Source organism: Rana temporaria, chromosome 1 (genome assembly GCF_905171775.1).
Source record: "Rana temporaria chromosome 1, aRanTem1.1, whole genome shotgun sequence".
Lineage (NCBI taxonomy): Eukaryota > Metazoa > Chordata > Amphibia > Anura > Ranidae > Rana > Rana temporaria.
The window spans coordinates 36311931-36324238 of record NC_053489.1 but is presented as its reverse complement, the minus strand read 5'-3'; the positions used below and the strand labels follow the sequence as shown (position 1 = coordinate 36324238).

Genomic DNA, 12308 nt, shown 5'->3' with positions numbered 1-12308 from the left:
GCACAGCTGTACCAGGTTCTGTTTGCTTCAGTTTTATTAAACCTCCCTCAGTGTTTCACCACCATATGCCTCCACCACACTTTAATGTAGAACTATAGGAACCTCCTTTTTCCCATTTTTTTTCTCTTTTTTTCCTTCTTTCTTCTTTTTCTTTCTTTCTTTCTTTCTTTTTTTTCTTTCTTTCTTCTTTTTATTTCTTTTTTTTTTTCTTCTTTTTTTTCTTTCTTTCTTCTTTTTATTTCTTTTTTTCTTTCTTTCTTTTTTTTCTTTCTTTCTTCTTTTTCTTTCTTTCTTTCTTTCTTTTATTTTCTCTTTTTCTTTTCTTATAGAGCGAGCGGAAGATTAGATTAGATGTTAACTTTTTCTTTAATTTTTTTTCTCCACCATATTTGTCCCATTGCAAATATTAACCTTTACTTCCTGTCCTAGAGTCAAACAGGAAGTGATTGGAAATTCCTGCAAATTGAGAGCATTAATTGGGAACCCCCAGGTCCAGAACTAGTGTCTCTATTGGAAAAAGTAGTGCGTTTTTTTTTTTTTTTTTTTTTTTTTTACTTTCAATAATGATAAACAGGAACAAGTAGAGCATGAATCTCCTTTTTACGGGGGCAGAGACGGCAATAAAAACCTGACAGGATCTAATCCCTTTCCACTGCATCCAAAACTAAAAAAAAAGATTTGCCTTTAGTTATACTTTTAAGTCGCTTCTGCTTACCAGAAAGTTTTGACCCCCCCCCCCCCCCCCAATTATAGTGGTCAAATCCTTGCCACAGGACCGCTTTTTAAACTTTATGCCCAATACATAGGCTACCCTTTGGTACATCAATAAGCTATGGTAAAAGACCAGAGGAACCACATAATGTGAAAGCATGCAGAAATCTCAGTAAAAGGCAACAAACACGTTTTGTGGCCAGTCCCGGCAGAGGGGGTGGGCCATTTGCAAACAGAGCGTAATGATGTCATGAGCCGAGGCTCCGCCCTACAAGTTTCACTACAAATGGCATCTTCTGGGCCATGCCATGATAGATGCATAGGCCGGAGGCTCGGTTTGTGACGTCATCACGCTCTCAGTTCCAAACACGAAATTGCTGCATTCTAGCCGCCTTTGACCACTCTGTAATAGGGGGTAAAAACTTTCTGTTAATCGGGGAGACTTGAGGAGTAGTGGAGGTGTATGGTGGTGAAAAAACTACTGTATCTGAAGACTCATCACTTTATGGGAGTTGTGTGGATTTTTTTCATATTTACTTTGGTGGACTATTTTATTTATTTTTTTATATATATCTATCCAATTTTTGTTGCACATTTTGTATGAAGTAAAGCGCTTATACATGACAAGATAACCTTTAACCTCAACCTAACCGTCTAAATAGTCACCAGAACTTGGCCGAACACTTAAATCCTGACATTAGAAGACGTGTACCATCACCGCAGTAGATCTGTACAAAAATCATGATTACGTATTCAAAAAAACTAACAAAAAAAAACCCCACACATGCTCCTGGCTGTCTGTGCCTTGCCTTCCATAGTTTCAAGAGAAGAAAAAAAATCTAATTGTGTATGTAATTGTTTGTACTTCAGGCAATGTTTTGTTCCTGTGTGCCTTCTGTTGTTGGTGTCCCCTTGGTAGTCCCTCGGGTTAAAGCCATCCTTTACCTCAAATTATATCTTTTATTGCTATGCTTGCCTTCTCTGTGTTCAGCTGGATTGTGGAATGCTATGCACACCACTTCATTTTCCAGAACATTCATACCACCTACCTTCGGGCTTTGCTTTAATGGGGACTGAAGCTCTTCTTTGTAGTACCACCTTTTTATGGGAGAGTATTTCAAATTCAAAGCCTTCATCCTCTATAAAAAGGGTGGTTTAGTTCTAAAATGCCTGGGAGAGGACAATTTACTAAACCAGGGCTTGACAAATTTTGCTTGCAATCTAGGAGCCAGCTAAAAAAATTAGGAGCCAGGAACACGCCCCTTCCTGCCGAGCTTGCGCGTAGAAGCGAACGCATACGTGAGTAGCGCCCGCATATGAAAGCGGTGTTCAAACCACACGTGAGGTATCGCCACGATTGGTAGAGTGAGAGCAATAATTCTAGCCCTAGACCTCATCTTTAACTCAAAACATGCAACCTGTAGAATTTTTTAAATGTCGCTTATGGAGATTTTAAAGTGTAAAAGTTTGTCCCCATTCCACGAGCGGATGCAATTTTGAAGCGTGACATGTTGGGTATCAATTTACTTGGCGAAACATTTATCTTTCACAATATAAAAAAAAATTTGGCTAACTTTACTGGTGTCTTATTTTTAAATTTAAAGTGTATTTTTTCCCAAAAAAGACCGCTGCGCAAATACGGTGTGACAAAGTATTGCAACGACCGCCATTTTATTCTTTAGGGTGTTAGAATGAAAAATATTTATAATGTTTGGGGGTTCTAACTAGAGGGAAGGAGATGGCAGTGAAAACAGACAAGGGAAGCTCCATTAGCATTGCTGGTTGTCTTGTCATATCAATGGCCACCACAAGATGACGCCAGATCATGGAAGGAAGCATAGGCCTGCAGAAGGCTGCAAAGCCACGGCCTCAATTACCGGCCGGCGCGGCCCGAAGCGGTCACGCGGTGGGGGCGCACGGAGACACAGGATACCCCAGCTGTGCCGTGCCAGGTCGCCCAGGTTTATCGAACCCTGTACTAAACTGATATTGTATGTTGATCTATAGCAGTGGCCTTCAAACTGCAGACCATATGTGGCCCTTTTGCTTGCCTTTATCTGACCCTTGAAGCACCATTCCATCCACTGACCCCAGTGATTGGGTACTATTCCTCCCCCCCCTAAATACCAACAATAGAGCACAATTTCTTCTGCCGATACAAATAATGAGGCACTATTCCTCCCACTGATACCAATGACGGAGCACTATTCCTCCCACTAAAAAAAGATGGGGCACTATGCCTCCCATCAACACCAATTTCAGGGCGCTATGGCCCTTTGTTTAGAAAGTTTGGCGACGCCTGAACTATAGCATCTGTGTAAGTAGTAAACTATTGAAAGCAATCTGCATGGATATCTAACATGATTGAAGCCTATTTTTAACATTTGAGTAATTACAAAGGACATGTAGAGATGTATGGAAAGTAGAGGTCGACCGATATGGGTTTTTCTCTGGCCGATACCGATATTTAGAATTTGGGCCGGCCGATGGCCGATATATGATGCCGATTTTTGCGGCCGATATTTTAGGCCGATTTTTTTATTTTTTGGCAGGTGGCGCTAATTGGCACTGGCAGATTGCACTGGATGGAACCAATTGGCAAAAGCAGATGGCACTGATTGGCAGGTGGCACTGAATGGCACTGGCAGGTGGCACTGGTTGGCACGTGGCACTAATTGGCACTGGCAGGTGGCACTAATTGGCACTGGCAGGTGGCACTAATTGGCATGTGGCACTGGATGGTACTGGCAGGTGGCACTAATTGGCAATAGTTAGCACTGGCAGATGGCACTGGCAGGTGGCACTAATTGGCAGGTGGCACTGGATGGCCTTGGCAGGTGGCACTAGTTGGCACTAGCAGGTGGCACTGGATGGCACTGGCAGATGGCACTGGATGGCACTGGCAGATGGCACTGGGTGGCATTGGCAGGTGGCACTGGATGGCATTGGCAGGTGGCACTGGATGGCATTGGCAATGCCAGGTGGCACTGGATGGCATTAGCAGGTGGCACTGGATGGTATTGGCAGGTGGCACTGGATGGCGTTGCCACTGGCAGGTGGCACTGGATGGCATTGACAGGTGGCACTGGATGGCATTAACAGATGGCACTAGTTGGCATTGACAGGTGGCACTAGTTGGCATGGCATTGGCAGGTGGCACTGGATGGCATTGGCAGGTGGCACTGGCTGGTTGGCATTAGCAGATGGCACTGGCAGGTTTCACAGCACATAATGTAGTGGATAATGTGTGAAACTCTCTATACAGTTTCACAACTGCTGCAGAGAGAAAAAGAGGAGCTCAGATTCATTGCGATGTTGAAGGTGGGCGGGACCCGGGTTGGGCGGGGCTCAGCTGTCCACCAGCCAATAGGATGAGATCATTGGCTGGATAGCTGCTGAGTCCCGCCCACCCCGGGTCCCGCCCACCTTCAACATCGCAACGAATCTGAGCTCCTCTTTCTCTCTGCAGCAGTTGTGAAACTGTATGAAGAGAGAGTTTCACACATTCAGCTACATTATGTGCTGTGAAACTGTGAGAGCAGAGAGAGAGAGGAGCTCAGATTCATCGTGATGTTGGAGGTGGGCGGGACCCAGCAGCTATCCAGCCAATGATCTCATCCCATTGGCTGGTGTTGGACATCTGAGTCCCGCCCACCCCGGGTCCCGCCCACCCCGACATCAGTCCGACAGCTTCATTCTCCTTCACACACACGGCACTGCTCTGCAGACAGTGTGGAGAAGGGAGGGGGAACCCCATGTTCCTCCTTCCTTCTCCACACTCTGCTGATGCAGATCTGCTAAATATCGGCCACATTTGGATGATAATCGGCCGATGCCGATTTCTCCAAAATGACTGAATATCGGCCCGATATATCGGCCAGCCGATATATCGGTCGACCTCTAATGGAAAGGCCCTACACCGTTGTTGAGGCTCTTCTGTACAGTATGGCCTTACCTCAGCCTATAAAATCACCCACAGGCTATAGATAGCAATTTATAAAATATAAGGAAAGCTTTTCTTGCAGTTGCTGAATTCACATAATTCTTGCTGCGGCGGGGGGCAAGTATTCTATTTCGGTATCGGGGGTATTTGCGGGAGTACGAGTACTCCCGCCAATACTCGGTATCGGGACAACCCTAATAATAAGCATCCTTTACCTGCAGACATTTTTCTTTTCACTTCCTCATTGTTCCTTTTTTGCTCAGAAGTTGCTCTATTTCTTCTCTGTTCTGTTCACTTCCTGCTTGTCTGAGTGTTACTCACCACCGTGAAGAGAGGCTTTACTGCGGTGGTCAGTAACGTGCTCGCCCCCTCCTGGGAACTACATCTGTGTGGCAGGACGCTCTCTACGTATTCGAGACTTCAAGGAGGTGTGAATTACTGGGCATGCCGCAATGCATACTGGGAAATGTAGTTCTTGCATGAATGAGCGCCGCAAACCAGGAAGTGAATGATAACAGAAGCTAGAATGCCGTAGGTGATATAGATGAAGGAATTTGATAGGATTCTGTTAAAAAAACAGTAAATACCTTACACTATTCTGTCTGTCTACCTTGCAGACATTAATTTTAGGCAAATTTTTTTTTCCTTTACAACTCCTTAAAGCGGTTGTAAACCGCATAAACTTTTTTTTTTTTCCCCAAACCTGCAATGCAAAAGGCATAATAGGCTAGTATGCATCGCATACTAGCCTATTATGAAATACTTACCTCGGAACGAGGTGTGTACCACTTACCTGGTCCACGTCGAGCAGGATGTCATCTTGCTCCGGCGTGTCTTCCGGGTATCGCCGCTCCAGCGCTGTGATTGGCTGGAGCGGCGATGACGTCACTCCCGTGCGTGCGCGCGGGAGATTTAAAATCGGCAGGGTCCGGCGATGCCGGTCCTTCAGCCGTGGAGTCCCCCCTGCGCATGCGCCGCCCGCATTGCGGGGGTAATATCTCCTAAACCGTGCAGGTTTAGGAGATATTCTCCTTACCTACAGGTAAGCCTTGTTGTAGGCTTACCTGTAGGTAAAAGTCCAAATAGTGGGTTTACAACCACTTTAAGAGTTTCAATTCGTATGCAATCAGGCAGGCCCTTGCACTACATGAAAATAGCAAAAAATATTGCGCAAAACCACAAGTGGTCGTGGATCAGGCTGCCAACATAACAAAGCAGGATACTTCGTGAAAAACAGTGTGGGGAAAAATGTAGCGCCAAAATTTTAACGTGATAATAAATCACCTAAAAGGATGATGTGAAAGTGCGTATGACAATCAAACGACTGACACTGATTGCTCTAATGACACAAAAATTATATATACAAAACCTGTGAGGTAAGATCAAAACAGATGCCACTCAGTTAAAAATACCAATGTGAATGGTGCAAAATCACATGATAAGTGATCTGATCAAATATAAAAATGAGAGAGCATCTAGTCTCTCATAAACACCCACTGGGTGTTGGATGAAAAAATGCAAGTGCAAAATCCATACAAAATGTGAACTAAAAAGTCCTTTGGAAGTACATATAGGTTTCTTCAGGTATTGGGGTGGAGCATAAGATCTTCAACACAAATAACTCTCTTCAAGCTTGGACAACAATTATAAAGGTGGGTACTCTTACCAGAAAAGGTGGACCCTCAGCCTCACCATGCGGTGGGAGGGTCGTCAAGGCTTTAACAGACTACCGTCTGAATCTGGGAGTCTCCACTTGGGATGATACGATCCAAGGATGACCATACAAAGTCTTGATTGTCCGGAGAGAGTGTTGTAGATGAAAATCAGCCCGTCAAGGTTGCTCCAAACACCCCGATTGTTATGCAAAAAGAGAACAATATAGAGGTGCTCCTCATAGTGTAAAAAGTAATTTATTAAAAACTTTTTCAAAATTGCACACACAGTGGCAAAAAATAAAATCAAATAAAAATGAAAGTGAAAAGCTAGCAAAGCCACACTTAAGTGAACAGTTGTAAAACAACAGCAAACTGAAAAAATCAGTAAAAAACCACAACAAATAAAAAAACAGCAAGCGCGCCCACCTTGAAAGGTAAAGGAGAATTACCAAAAAAGTCAGCAGTAGAGTTATAAGAGAGCTATCACCCGACCGGTTTCGTCACGAGAGGACTTCAACTGGGGTTTCTGACAGTTCCTCACACTCCATTACTATAAATACCTGTTCCTCCAGATCCGTGACAGCCAACACCTGATCCGCCACGCTACGATGGCGTGCGTTTCATGCATGTATTTCCCTTCACTCATTGCGTTCCAAGGCCGGAAGTGGTCATAGATACCCGTTGATAGGACTATATCAATGTCCTTCATTCTCCTCTCCCTGGATAGGACAGAGTAAGAGCTGGGTTTCTCCTAGGAATGCAATAGCGTCATGACGTCAGAACGTCAGCGCCATGTTTTTTAATAGTTGGGACAGCTGTGTGGGTTACCAGGTCACTTCCCTCTCCGCCAATCAGAGTGGCACAGATACAGGAGTCCGCCATCCAATCAGCAGCACTCATCAAATCCCCCACGACGCGGGAGGCGCCAGCACGTTAGCGCCGCGCCTCATCGTGCGTTCCAGGGAGTAACTAGACAGTATACACTGAAAAGATGCACGGATCTGGAGGAACAGGTATTTATAGTAGTGGAGTGTGAGGAACTGTCAGAAACCCCAGTTGAAGTCCTCTCGTGACGAAACCGGTTGGGTGATAGCTCTCTTATAACTCTACTGCTGACTTTTTTGGAAATTCTCCTTTACCTTTCAAGGTGGGAGCGCTTGCTGTTTTTTTATTTGTTGTGGTTTTTTACTGATTTTTTCAGTTTGCTGTTGTTTTACAACTGTTCACTTAAGTGTGGCTTTGCTAGCTTTTCACTTTCATTTTTATTTGATTTTATTTTTTGCCACTGTGTGTGCAATTTTGAAAAAGTTTTTAATAAATTACTTTTTACACTATGAGGAGCACCTCTATATTGTTCTCTTTTTGAATAACAATCGGGGTGTTTGGAGCAACCTTGACGGGCTGATTTTCATCTACAACACTCTCTCCGGACAATCAAGACTTTGTATGGTCATCCTTGGATCGTATCATCCCAAGTGGAGACTCCCAGATTCAGACGGTAGTCTGTTAAAGCCTTGACGACCCTCCCACCGCATGGTGAGGCTGAGGGTCCACCTTTTCTGGTAAGAGTACCCACCTTTATAATTGTTGTCCAAGCTTGAAGAGAGTTATTTGTGTTGAAGATCTTGTGCTCCACCCCAATACCTGAAGAAACCTATATGTACTTCCAAAGGACTTTTTAGTTCACATTTGTATGGATTTTGCACTTGCATTTTTTCATCCAACACCCAGTGGGTGTTTATGAGAGACTAGATGCTCTCTCATTTTTATATTTGATCAGATCACTTATGTGATTTTGCACCATTCACATTGGTATTTTTAACTGAGTGGCATCTGTTTTGATCTTACCTCACAGGTTTTATATATATAATTTTTGTGTCTTTAGAGCAATCAGTGTCATCAGTCGTTTGATTGTCATACGCACTTTCACATCATCCTTTTAGGTGATTTATTATCACGTTAAAATTTTGGCGCTACATTTTTTCCACACTGCCTTGCACTACATGGTTTTGGTAAACCTGAAGAGAAAAACCTGCAGGAAAATTGATAGTGTGTATGGGGCTTAAAGCGGAGTTCCGGCCACAATTTTAAATATAAAAACTTTTTAAATATAAATACCCCTGTAATACACAAGCTTAATGTATTCTACTACAGTTAGTCTGTAAATTAAGGTCCATTTTGTTAGGTTGTTACAGCATTTAGACACTTTATAAAACAGAAATTGACTGGGGCCATCTTAAGTGTGGGCATCATGAAGCCAGACCGTATGACAGGAGATGACAGGGAGGATGGAGATGACAGGGGTGGGTGACGGGGAGGATGGAGATGACAGGGAGGATGGAGATGACAGGGGTGGGTGACGGGGAGGATGGAGATGACAGGGGTGGGTGACGGGGAGGATGGAGATGACAGGGGTGGGTGACGGGGAGGATGGAGATGACAGGGGTGGGTGACGGGGAGGATGGAGATGACAGGGGTGGGTGACGGGGAGGATGGAGATGACAGGGGTGGGTGACGGGGAGGATGGAGATGACAGGGGTGGGTGACGGGGAGGATGGAGATGACAGGGGTGGGTGACGGGGAGGATGGAGATTACAGGGGTGGGTGACGGGGAGGATGGAGATTACAGGGGTGGGTGACGGGGAGGATGGAGATGACAGATGGAGATGACAGGGGTGGGTGACGGGGAGGATGGAGATGACAGGGGTGGGTGACGGGGAGGATGGAGATTACAGGGGTGGGTGACGGGGAGGATGGAGATTACAGATGGAGATGACAGGGGTGGGTGACGGGGAGGATGGAGATGACAGGGGTGGGTGACGGGGAGGATGGAGATGACAGGGGTGGGTGACGGGGAGGATGGAGATTACAGGGGTGGGTGACGGGGAGGATGGAGATGAGATGGAGATGACAGGGGTGGGTGACGGGGAGGATGGAGATGACAGATGGAGATGACAGGGGTGGGTGACGGGGAGGATGGAGATGACAGATGGAGATGACAGGGGTGGGTGACGGGGAGGATGGAGATTACAGGGGTGGGTGATGGGGAGGATGGAGATGACAGGGGTGGATGACAGGGAGGATGGAGATGACAGGGGTGGGTGACGGGGAGGATGGAGATGACGGGTGAGTGACGGGGAGGATGGAGATGACAGGGGTGGGTGATGGGGAGGATGGAGATGACAGGGGTGGGTGACGGGGAGGATGGAGATGACAGATGGAGATGACAGGGGTGGGGGAGGATGGAGATGACAGGGGTGGGTGACGGGGAGGATGGAGATGACAGGGGGTGGGTCACGGGGAGGATGGAGATGACAGATGGAGATGACAGGGGTGGGTGACGGGGAGGATGGAGATGACAGGGGTGGGTGACGGGAGGATGGAGATGACAGATGGAGATGACGGGGAGGATGGAGATGACAGGGGTGGGTGATGGGGAGGATGGAGATGACAGATGGAGATGACAGGTGTGGGTGACGGGGAGGATGGAGATGACAGGGGTGGGTGACGGGGAGGATGGAGATGACAGGGGTGGGTGACGGGGAGGATGGAGATGACAGGGGTGGGTGACGGGGAGGATGGAGATGACAGATGGAGATGACAGGGGTGGGTGACGGGGAGGATGGAGATTACAGGGGTGGGTGACGGGGAGGATGGAGATGACAGATGGAGATGACAGGGGTGGGTGACGGGGAGGATGGAGATGACGGGTGGGTGACGGGGAGGATGGAGATGACGGGGGTGGGTGACGGGGAGGATGGAGATGACAGGGGTGGGTGACGGGGAGGATGGAGATGACAGATGGAGATGACAGGGGTGGGTGACGGGGAGGATGGAGATTACAGGGGTGGGTGACGGGGAGGATGGAGATGACAGATGGAGATGACAGGGGTGGGTGACGGGGAGGATGGAGATGACGGGTGGGTGACGGGGAGGATGGAGATGACGGGTGGGTGACGGGGAGGATGGAGATGACAGGGGTGGGTGACGAGGAGGATGGAGATGACAGGGGTGGGTGCCGGGGAGGATGGAGATGACAGGGGTGGGTGCCGGGGAGGATGGAGATTTCAGGGGTGGGTGCCGGGGAGGATGGAGATGACAGGGGTGGGTGACGGGGAGGATGGAGATGACAGGGGTGGGTGACGGGGAGGATGGAGATGACAGGGGTGGGTGACGGGGAGGATGGAGATGACGGGGTGGGTGACGGGGAGGATGGAGATGACGGGGAGGATGGAGATGACAGGGGTGGGTGACGGGGAGGATGGAGATGACAGGGGTGGGTGACGGGGAGGATGGAGATGACAGGGGTGGGTGACGGGGAGGATGGAGATGACAGGGGTGGGTGACGGGGAGGATGGAGATGACAGGGGTGGGTGACGGGGAGGATGGAGATGACAGGGGTGGGTGACGGGGAGGATGGAGATGACAGGGGTGGGTGACGGGGAGGATGGAGATTTCAGGGGTGGGTGACGGGGAGGATGGAGATGACAGGGGTGGGGCTGTATATTGGCGTATCTCTAGCAGGCAGCACACACATGGTTTGATCTCTGCTAACACTGATGACAGGCTGGACACACACCCCCGGCTGCTGTCATCTTCATCCCAGCCAGCCGGCATTGAGGAGCCCACACTGCCGCACGGTCCCCCCCCCCCCCCCTCCTGATACCCTGCCCACATTCGCCCAGCGGCCAGATTATTGCTGGGATCCTGAGAGTGACAGGGGGTGGGACCGCATGTTTCAAAGACAACCGCAATGCTTACCTTGGCGGTGGGCAGGGCTGTTAAACATCTCTCCGCCTCCGCCCGCCCTCCAGCCCGCTCGCTCGAGCTGAAACAGCAGCGATCCTTCAGCCCTGCCTCCTGGGATTGATCACAAACATGTCCCGGGAGGTATAGCAGCGCTGCGCAGCGGCGGGAGAAAGAAACTCACGGCGATAACAAAGTGAGTTTTTAAAATAAAATAAAAAACACATGCCAAATATGTTTAAGGGGGCAGTATGCTATACAAAGCTTTAAAGTTAAAAAAGAGGGTGGAACTCCGCTTTAAGCCCTTTTCTGACGTTTACAAGTTAAAATCTTTTTTTTGCTAGAAAATTACTTGAACTCGCAAATTTTATTATATATTCATTTTTTAGCAGAATAAAATGGCGGCCGTTGCAATATTTTATGCCAGACTATTTGCACAGTAGTATTTCAAATGCAATTGTTTGCAGAGAAAAAAAAAATGAACAGTAAAGTAAACTCAATTGTTTTGTATAATGTGAAAGATTTTACACAGAGAATTTTTATCTTTATTCGAAGAAAAAAAAAAGTGATTCTCATTTTATCCAGAATCGTGCAGCTCTAGGTGCAAAGCAAACCAGCTGCTGTTTTTCAAGAAACATTTAAAGCAGAAGGCAAACTAACGTGTTCCCGATAAGATATTTTCACTTTCTAAATTCCGCTTCACTATAAGCTCTATTTTCTTTAAGGCTTGAAACGTATTTCCAGTTCTGTTGGTTGAATTGCCGTGGTTGGTTGAATTTACAGTTTTAAAAAGTATGAGTGTCATTTTGCAATTTATTTAGCAATTTACTTAAACAAAAATGTTACACATGTTTAATATATATATTTATTTTTTTCCCCCTTCTAGGCCAAGCTTTGAAGATTCTGCAGGCTGCCCAAGGCACTGTACAGCTCCAAGTAGTTACCAAGAGTACAGGAAAAATACATTATGAGTACATTGATCCAAAGGAGTTAGAGTTCCTTCTACCCTTTGTAGGAATGGCGTAAGTGGTTTTTATTTATCTTTTTTTTTTTTTTTTTTGGAGGATGGACACAGTAGAACCCTAGATAAGTCAATGGTATATGCCACCACCTTAAAGTCCATCTCCAGCACTGGGTGAAGTTTAAATACTGTATTTATTGGCATATAACATGTACAGGCGTATACCACACACCTTATTTTAAAGAGGGGGGGGGGGGGATTTTAAATAAAGATTTTTGAAGCAAAATAAGGG

The 12308-nt window shown here is 46.8% G+C and overlaps 1 protein-coding gene across 6 annotated transcripts in view; it reads left to right on the top strand.

The window, feature by feature from the left end:
• C1H18orf25 (chromosome 1 C18orf25 homolog) overlaps window positions 1-12308 on the top strand; it is a 140855-nt gene that overhangs the window by 54701 nt on the left and 73846 nt on the right. Inside the window, exon 3 of one of the 6 annotated variants that reach the window (XM_040336408.1) lies at window positions 11942-12077. The exons of the other annotated variants lie outside the window; for them this stretch is intronic. Coding sequence (XP_040192342.1) covers window positions 11942-12077 — 136 coding nt within the window. The remainder of the gene's footprint in view (window positions 1-11941; window positions 12078-12308) is intronic. 6 annotated transcript variants of the gene reach the window in all.